General features: G+C 39.1%; 1 protein-coding gene across 1 annotated transcript in view; it reads right to left on the minus strand.

The window, feature by feature from the left end:
• Window positions 1-7,361, minus strand: part of OTUD4 (OTU deubiquitinase 4) — a 31,404-nt gene extending 24,043 nt beyond the window's left edge. Inside the window, 4 exon segments of the mRNA XM_010575935.1 lie at window positions 56-102; window positions 2,088-2,138; window positions 5,134-5,217; window positions 6,767-7,361. Coding sequence (XP_010574237.1) covers window positions 56-102; window positions 2,088-2,138; window positions 5,134-5,217; window positions 6,767-6,931 — 347 coding nt within the window. The 5' untranslated portion in view covers window positions 6,932-7,361.
• Window positions 7,362-9,354: the final 1,993 nt, after the last annotated feature.

A 9,354-nucleotide genomic window follows, 5' to 3' on the forward strand; every position in this document is an offset into this window, starting at 1 on the left:
ATATGTTTTAGATATGTTTAACATGTTTTATTAACATATTTAAAGGTTTTCTTACTTGTACATAAGAGAAAGGGCACTTATTTCTACTTGTCCAACCCATTCCTGTATTGGAAAAAAAAACAAAAGAAAATTAAGTTCAAACACACAATTATTATACTTCCTCAGGTGTAGATCAAGAGAAGCAAGAAATCATTGTCGAAAATGAATATATTAATACTGAGTCTGGAGTTCAGCAGACACACTTTGATTGCATTTGAAGGCTTTTTTGAAATAACAGTAACTATTCCAAGTAAGGTGGTTAAGGGGTACAAGCCAGAGGGATTTTTTTCCCAAACTAGTTTTCACACAGATACATTTCTGAGAGAACTAAAACCAATCACATAAATGCAGATCTATCATTAAAAGACTATGATTTTGAGAGGTGATACAGTGTTTTTATTTTTTTTTTCTTTTGTTAAATTTAAACCAGCGGTCTAGCTTTTCAAAAGTGATTTTTTTTTTTTTTTTTAAAAGTGAGTGTCAGATTTACCAAGTGCTTTTAAAAATGTTACTCTCTACCTTCAAAACTTTCTGGTTTTGTGGACCTTTAGCTATAGATGAACTGGAAAAAGAATCTTGAGGCTTAACTCTCATGACTAAAACACATATAACTTCCATACAATTATCCTGACACAGTCTTGCGAAGTGCTCCAACACAAAGTAGACAGACCACTTCCAAACAGCCAAAATAAACTTGTGACAGTTAGTTGCATTTCTCATGCAAGCAGCTGTATATCAATACCTAAAGAAAGACAAAAAATCTGCCCTTTAAAGCTGTTCAACAGTGAAATGTCAGCAACACTGTAACCCAGACTCAAATCCTAGAAAAGTACAAGTTGTTGCTTCCATTACCAGCCTAACTACTGTACTGTGATCCAGTATAATGTGACTAGACCTTTCTTAGGTGGTTTTTGGTGGTGGTGGTGGTTTTGTGGTTTGTTTTGGTTTGGGGTTTTTTTACTTTTTTTTTTTTTACTTTTTTTTTTTTTCTTTTCTAAATTCGTATTAAATTAAAAACAGCTCTTAATTTTGGTGCAGGAATTTGTAGCAGTCCCGATTTTTTTAAACCATTTTTTAAATTCTCATGACAATTTTAAAATCTAAAATAACTTAATATTAATTTCTCTGATCATGTAAAAAAGCTACTGTATTATTTTTCAAAACTATTTTTTTTGAAATATTAGCAGACATGTATGAAAGACATTTTCTCTACACACACATTGCTGTGCTGTAAACCATTTACATTGGCATAGTTCAGTGCAGCATAAGTTCTGCTGGAAAACGGCATGATTTACCACTTAGCATAGCGCATAACCTCAGGATTTGACTAACAAAGCTTTGCAATTAAAGATCCTAGAATAAACAAAGCAAGACAGAAGCATAATAGGCTAACACCCATGTTCTTCCCCCTTCTACCATTCATTTTGGAAACTGAAATAAAGAACCATCTGGTTAGCTATTCTAACTAGGGATGCTGTAGGCATGGCAGGGGAAAAAAAAATAAAAATCATGCTTTAATTTCTAGGAGGGTAAAATTTAATAAGGTTTATGTACAAACACTTACAAAAAATTAACAGATTTTGCAATGTTGCAGTAGATAGTCCTCTTCCCCTCCCCTCAGCTTACACGAATTTTTAACTCCCTAAGAAAAATACTAAAATTAAATGGGGAGGGGGATAATAATTTTACTTCAAATCAGTATCTTTCCAAGAGCCTGGGGCTACTATTCATAACATCCCTTACATCAATAACTGTCTTTTCCTCACCTAAACTTTTAGGCCTTTATTCAAGGCTGTCTTCAAGAAAACAGCCACACTATGCTTGTTGGCATTTGCAGAGGCTAGAAATGTTTGGATACAATTTTGAGGAATAACAGGTTTAAATCAAGAAACAAAAAATTCTCCAAATCATTTTCAATAGAGAGTACATGCATAAAAGTATAAACATTCACATAAACCTAAGACCTCAAAAACATTTGTGAGAAAAAAAAAATCCAATTACCCATCAACAAAAGTAGTGCTTTCTATTATAAATCAAGTTTAACGTACCTGTGGATTTTCCAAACATTTTAAATACTCTTCAAATGGCCCCTCTATGAACTGTATTTAAAAAAAATAAAAGTAACAATTAGTTATTTTTATTACTGTAGTATACGGAATCCCCGGTCTATGACCCACTGTAGCAATGGGAACATACCATTGGAAATTTAAGACTATCCTGCCCTCAAAGAGCTTACAATCTAAGTATAAAGTGATGTAGAGATGAGGGAATAAATGGTCAAACATATAGGTGTGCATTCCAGAAAATAACCACATAAACAGCTTTTAGAGTTATCACACAACCCGAAACAAAAACAAACAAACAAAAAACCCAAAAAGAAATCCAGCAGCCAAACAGGAAATCTGAAAGAAAGCAAAGATGGTGTCAAGTAGATGTTTACAGGCAATTAATCCCAGGCGTGCACAGCATCACTTGAGAACATGCGTGGGCTTATTCAAGTATCCTGTTAAATGAGCAGCAATGGACAATCAGAAATGGGAGTCACATTTCTGTAGCACCCAAGAAGCAGTAAAATATAGCATAGGCAAATCACAGAGCACTTTTTCCTCCTTTCTGTATCACTTCAAACAAACTGCTTTTACTTTCAGTGAAAGGGTACAAACAATCAGGCTACACTAAGTGCCAGGTTAAGAAAGTAATCCTTCAGCTGCACTCCTTAACACGCATGAAGAGGCCAAATTCACATTTGTCAAGGCCAGAGAAGGATGCTGCAGTAATTGAGACGTGTTAACTTCAAAGTGTTTCAGCCATGCTGGCCAACAGAGAGGCTGTATTTAAAAAATGCTATTTAGACATAATCTGCTTGATTTAGTTAAGATCCAAACTTTAGTTAAGAGGTCCAAACAAAGAATTAATTTCCTTTATGAACTTAAGCTACAAGCTAGGTGGCCTCTTTACCCATAGTGATTAAGAAATAAGGTATAAATGAAAACCGAGTAGTGAGATTAAAAGTTCTGCTTTAGTCATTTTGGACCTGGATGGACACTGTTGTTCATGAGAAGAACCAACAAGTCTGGCCAAAATTTTTAATTTAGACAGAAGCAACCAGGTAAAAAGTTAAAAGGTGGATCAGTAAAACGTGATCATAGACAGCAGTTGTTTTGTGTGTCAAAATTAAATGAGCTAAAGATAATGCACAGAGGAAGGAAGGAGAGGCACCAGAAAGTTCTCACAGGAAACTGAAGAGTTGAAAAAGAGGAGGAAAGACAGCAGCAAAGATAACACTTCAAGAAAGGATGAGGATGAAAATGAAGATGGTGGTTACACACAGTCACCTGAAACTTGGGTTATAGCAGTATCAATGGAATGAGAGAGACAGAAATCCAAGCTGAAATGGTTACAATAGACAGAGAGAAGAGGAACTTCAATGAGTACCACCAGCACACATCAACAGAGCGTAACTACTAAGAAGGCAGACGAGCAAAGAGTTGAACTAAGAGGCTAGGGAGAAAGGCATTTGTTGTTTGTGTTGTTTTCGGGGTTTTTTAAGACAGGTAAGTTAACAATGCTATATTCCAGATGGAAAACAAAGTATAGTAAGAGATATGGGGAGCAAAGGAGATCAGCAGAGCTGAAGTGAGGTACCTGAGGAAGCAGGAACACTAGGAAATGAGAACAGATATGAAACACCTCAACATTGTACATGAAACACCTGTTCTGAAAAATGGCAAAAAACTTTAAAAAAAAAAAACTTTTCAGAAGGACAGCAAAAAAGAAAAAAAAAAAAAAAAAACAGTGAAACTGTAGGAGAGAGACCAAGATAGTAAAACCAGCCAGCGTTGACAAAGAAGTTACCCGGCTGAGAGGATGCCAGAACTGGGGAGGGGAAACGACACACATCTAGAGTCAAGAAGGGTCACAGTATTTCCAAAAACTACCCAATGCAACAAGAAAACAGAAGTAGAGAAGCAGATATTGGAGTGAGTGGGGTAATTCTGGAAAGAAAGGGATTAAAAAGTCAGCAGTGAAAAAATAAAATAAAAAAGAAGGGAGAGAGATCTAAGAGTTGATAAGTCCTCAGATGGACTGGAAACAAGCACACAGTCCTGGCAAAGGGAAATAGGCAAGTCAGAGCTGCATGCTCCCACAGAGATTCACTGTATTTTATGTCATTCATTCTTGACAACTTTCACATTAAAAGCAATCAGTAACATTTGAGCACAGGGGACTTTGTCAGAAATTATAGCAAACACACACTCTTATTCCTGCTTTCCTTCTCTTCCCTATGCTAATGTGCATCTAAAACAGCCTTTTTATTTTGGATCCAGGTAAATTTAGAACAGAAAGAGAGCTGAGTAATAATCCTCTAGTAACAAATGCTTACACATACTCCCGTTTCGGCTATCCTGGAAATCAGTTAAATAGCATATACACTAGAACACATACATACACAAACAGGAGCACCATTATTTATTATTGTTCTTCAAAAAGGAAGAAAAAAAAGGATTTTATAATATTAACACTGAAAACATTGGCCAAATATAGATCAATATCAAAATATTTTCTGTCTATGGTTGATGGAGAACTTCGTTACAAATGTTTACAAAAAAAACCAACAAAACAACAAAACCACAGCGGCAACGCATAAGAAATTGTAGACCCTGAAACAAATTTCACTAATCTCATCAGTCAAATCCCTATATATTGTAAAAGCAATTAAATAGCACAGTAAGAACATTTTATGACCTTCACTAAAATAGGCATTATACTAAAATAAAATCCAGATTTTGGTAGCTCCGCTACAGACTATTAAAGTTTAAGAAAGTTTGTTTTGTTTTTTAATGAGCATTAAAAAACTCTCCCCACTCCACTAATCCTCCAGTCCAAGCAGTATATAGGTCTTTCTCCAGGCTTATGAAAATGAGTTATTACCACACATGTGCCAATTAATTTAAAGAGCGCTCAATTTAAAAAGCATCAACTAGTACATAGCTATGCTGAATATTGTCACAAACAGCAGCATATACCTTAGAAAAGTGGAAGGATTAAAGTAACATTTTTTCAAATGCTCACAAAGAAAACAAAAATACTTACTGCTTCAAATTTCTCCCTATGTTTCCGAAGGTAGTCTACACAAGCCATCCTAACATCAATATGCCGAGACTGAGAGTGTAACACCTACAAAGGGAGAAAGAGAAGAAAGTGACACTGGTTCTGAGGAGTTTTGATGATGGATCACAAATAATTAATGACTGTTGTCTAAATACGGGGTTGGAAATACTCTAGTATTATTTTTGGGAATATTTAAAATGCATATTCGTTCAGTAACAACATCTTTATGCAGGTAAAACCCCAATTACTTAATAAAAAATTAAGTTAACTGCAGAATCCACAGATTTACTAAATTCAAACATTCAATTTTATAGGGATTTACTGAGCGAAATGAACAGCATTTTTTGTCATTCTTTAACTGAGTCCTTTGTAAAGGACTTCAATTAATGGAAGAAGTAAGGTACTGCAGGAGCGGGTGAGGAAATCAACGGCCAACATGCACTTGTTCAAATGAAATCCAACCAAATCTAACAGAGTGCACATTTACTTTCTCTTGACTTCTGGAGGTGTAGATCTGTTGCCCAAAAACTGATTTGGAAGCCAGGAATTCAGATCCCAGTATGACACCTGCATTCTATCTCCTGTTCAAATCTCTACTGGAAAAACACGACTTCTACCATAGGTTCAGAGTTATCTCTAATGCGACTTTGCATCCTCACTACTAGGGAAGTTCTAGTCAGTTTAAGTCGCAGCCTCTCTTGCAAACCTTACACACTAGCCTCCATTTAGAACACTTCCAAATTCGGATCAGTTCAGGTTTTCTGCGTGAAGAATACAGAGATTAGGCCAAATTTGTGGATAAACACCTACTAACTCTGAATTAAAGACCTTTCCTTCAATAAAATAAGAATGGTATGTTAAAAATTTAATTAATAGTTGGAAAAAAGTTCCATATACACTGGAGTGTGGGAGAAACCTTCTCTATGTATTAATTAAAAAAAATCAGAGTATCAATGTATATTCATTGATTATTCCCTTGAAATAAAAAACCCCACTCACATCAGATCAACAGTGTTTGCTTGCCTGAACTTACAAAGTCAGTGGGGAAAGTAATTTTTAAAAAAAAGTTAACTGTGTATAATTAGCACAGGAATCTGGGCTCCCACAATCAGAAGCACCAGAGCTCCCACTGCTGTTTGTTTGTATTTAAGACAAGATGACGCTGTCACTTTTTTCCTTTATCAGTAACACTGAAATGGGGGAGGGGAATTCAACAGGAAGAACTGAAAATAAATTACTCACTTTCTCTAATTTTATAGTAAACTGATTAACAAAACTACGAATGCGGCGGCTTTTCAGCTCTTGCCACTAAATTCTGTTTCCTGAACGGTCTCATACAAAGCAGTTGTACCCAAATGTTGAAATCTTACGCTGAAAAAAAGCTTTAGGGAGGCAGCAGAAGGTCAAAACAGGTAACAATTTCTTGATGACAGAAGGCGGCTTTACACACAGAACTTCTCCCGCCTCACAAGACAGAGATATTTTTTTTTCCCCGGCACAGGACTGCGTAACCTTAACCTATACTTGTCTGCATGTTAACGCTAATTATCATCCACTAACGAGATCCACTTCCCAGGCTTTCCTGAGAAGTAGCTTTGTTTATGTAAGCAGTTACCTGCTCGGCCACAGCCCTGAAAAGACAAGATCCATCCTTGGCAACTCTCTTTCTGTACAAGCCCTGAGATCGCAAGTAGCAGTCCATAGAAGCGTCCCCAGGGGCGTCCATGCCGCTGCCTTGATGACTCTGCTCCCCGCCGTCGGGTCTGCACGCCGCCTCCATGTTTACCGCTTCACACCGTGGAGAACCGCCGCCCCTCTCCTAGCCCCACATGGCAAGGTAAGCCCACCGAGCAGCTCTAGGGCCGGGTAAAGGAAACAGCGGCAGGTGGGGGAGGAGAGCGCTGGCCCCCCCCAGCACTCGAGGTAGCGGCAGCAATAAGAAAAGCGGCCGGTCTCACGTTATCAACTCGCATGTGGGAATCGCGGGGAGAAACGGCAAAGTTTTGCTCCGCAGCCTGGACTTCCAGCTCCACAAAACCGTCGCTTCTAGGCTTCTCTAGAGGGCCGGGCAGCAGCCCCCGGACACGGCTCCGGCGGGGTCCCGATCCCGCTTCTCCCTCGGGGCGGCGATTCCCGGCGGGTTCCGCAGCCCGGGCGCGCAGCCGGCCTGCCAGGCGGAAAACAAAAGAGAAAGGACATGTGCTCCCGCCGCCGGGGAGAGGAGGGGAGGGGAAGAGAGGAAGAAAAAAAAAAAAAAAAAAAGGCAGCGTAACCTGGCGTTTATTTTCACTTTCAGCCCGGGCGCTTCTGGGAGCGGTAGTCCCGGCGGAGGAGGAAGAGGAGGGAGCCGGGCCCCCCCCGCCTTCGGGGTACTCAGGGCTTGGCGGTTAGCCCCGCACCCCGTCAGGCTCATGCCATTCCCTAACAGCTTTTTTAGTTTTGTAAGTAACACCGGGATGTCTGACACCTAATCCATAGGTATGTGGGGGCTGTGGCTTTGGTTTGGGTTGGTTCGGGTTCTCCCCTCTCCCCCCCCCCCAAAACAGATTAGATTGTAAGATTATTTTTGAAATCCATCCACTTGCAGGAAAGAAGATGGAAATAAAACTGGGATAGTAAAAGGAAGCTTAATTAAAAAGGGATTTAAAAAAAAAGCCATAGCCATTCAATACTTTTTTTTTGTACACCGCTCTTAGTGGTAAGAAGCCACAAATATTTTTATTACAATTGCATGACTAAGTTTTGCTTGGCATTGTAAACATTCTTCAGAAGAGTTTGGTGCACAAAAAGTGACAAGAAAGGAAGCTTTCCAAACTTCCAAGGCTTCTTTTACTGTGGGTGTGTGACTTACCTAGGAGGGAGAGCTACAAAGCTCTCAGTAGCTCTAGCAATAAATAAAATGCTACCAGCTACTCCTTAGCTTAAATGAACAAATTTAGATGCAAGAAAGGGAGGCAAAGAGAAGGAATGAAAACCCCGATTTTTACTTTCAGCCAACAGTAATAAGACCAGGGAGGGCAGTGACTTGAGCTGAGATCTGGATATAACAACAACTGATTGAATAAGCAGAAGTTACAAGCCAGGCTGAGTCTAGTGCTCCAGCAGCTCTGTACAAGCAGTATCAAACCCCCTTTTCCTAACAGAAGCCCAGGTCTGCCAGCAAGGAGTTGGTCTACTGGAAAACAAAAGGAAATTCCTGGCAATATCTATAGACAAGAATAGAAACTGAGAGAAGTGGAAGTAAAGCCCTCATGGCATCTGAACCTCCAAGACACAGAGAGCTGGTTAGGCAGCATGAGGATGTTTGGGAGAAGGAGCATGAGGTAAAAATACTAGCGAGGGGCTGGAGGGAAAGCTCAAACCTCTCACCAGAAGATGGGAAAGGTCATCTAACAAGACTGAACTATAAACTGCCACTGACTCAGCTACCATATTCACTTAAGAAAGTCAGACTAGCACAGTCCTGCATGTGCGAGGTGCTGCTTCTGTAGATAAAAGTGATTTGGCAAGATGCTTTTGAGACCTATCAAACTAGTGTCCAGTTACAGAGTTTCTTAGGAACATTCCATTTTTCCTCACCCTATTTGTCACAGTTAGAGACAGAACTATCCTCCAACACGTTCACAAATTTGTCTTCCCTTATATTTCAGCCTTTTGTCACTGTGATTCTAAAGGCCAGTTAAGGGAAGGGCAAATGCCTTTCATCACATCTGTTAGATTCAGGAATGCCTATACACATGAGGTCATCCAGTATGTGACAGAATGTAAATGTAGTTCTGGTAAGTGAATACACTGAGAAAATTAAAGTCATATAGTTGTCAGTTTCCTAAAAGCCTGCTCTTTTTGCAACTGACTCCTGAAGACAATCAAGCAATGGTGACCCACTGATTTTTTTTTTTCCCCAAGTACTGCTGTACAAGAAGCAATCTATTTCTAAAGAGGTGAAGTCCTCACTGAAGAAACCTAGCCTGTACGCACACACTTTCTAAGGCATAAGGAGAAATGCATCCACCAAGAGACGTCTGAAATACCTCAACATTAAAATAAATGCTCCATCAAGATAAGAATGGCCAAATTATAACTCATAAGTTATTACAGATGTTCTAATTAGCCAGTAGCTTTATTAACACTTTCAGCCAGCACTTCTACCACAAGCAGCAGCCCCAGCCACTAGTTCCTCCTCTGCACCAACCTCTGCTGCCC

Source organism: Haliaeetus leucocephalus, unplaced genomic scaffold, assembly GCF_000737465.1.
Source record: "Haliaeetus leucocephalus isolate CR32 unplaced genomic scaffold, Haliaeetus_leucocephalus-4.0 Scaffold21, whole genome shotgun sequence".
Taxonomy (NCBI): domain Eukaryota; kingdom Metazoa; phylum Chordata; class Aves; order Accipitriformes; family Accipitridae; genus Haliaeetus; species Haliaeetus leucocephalus.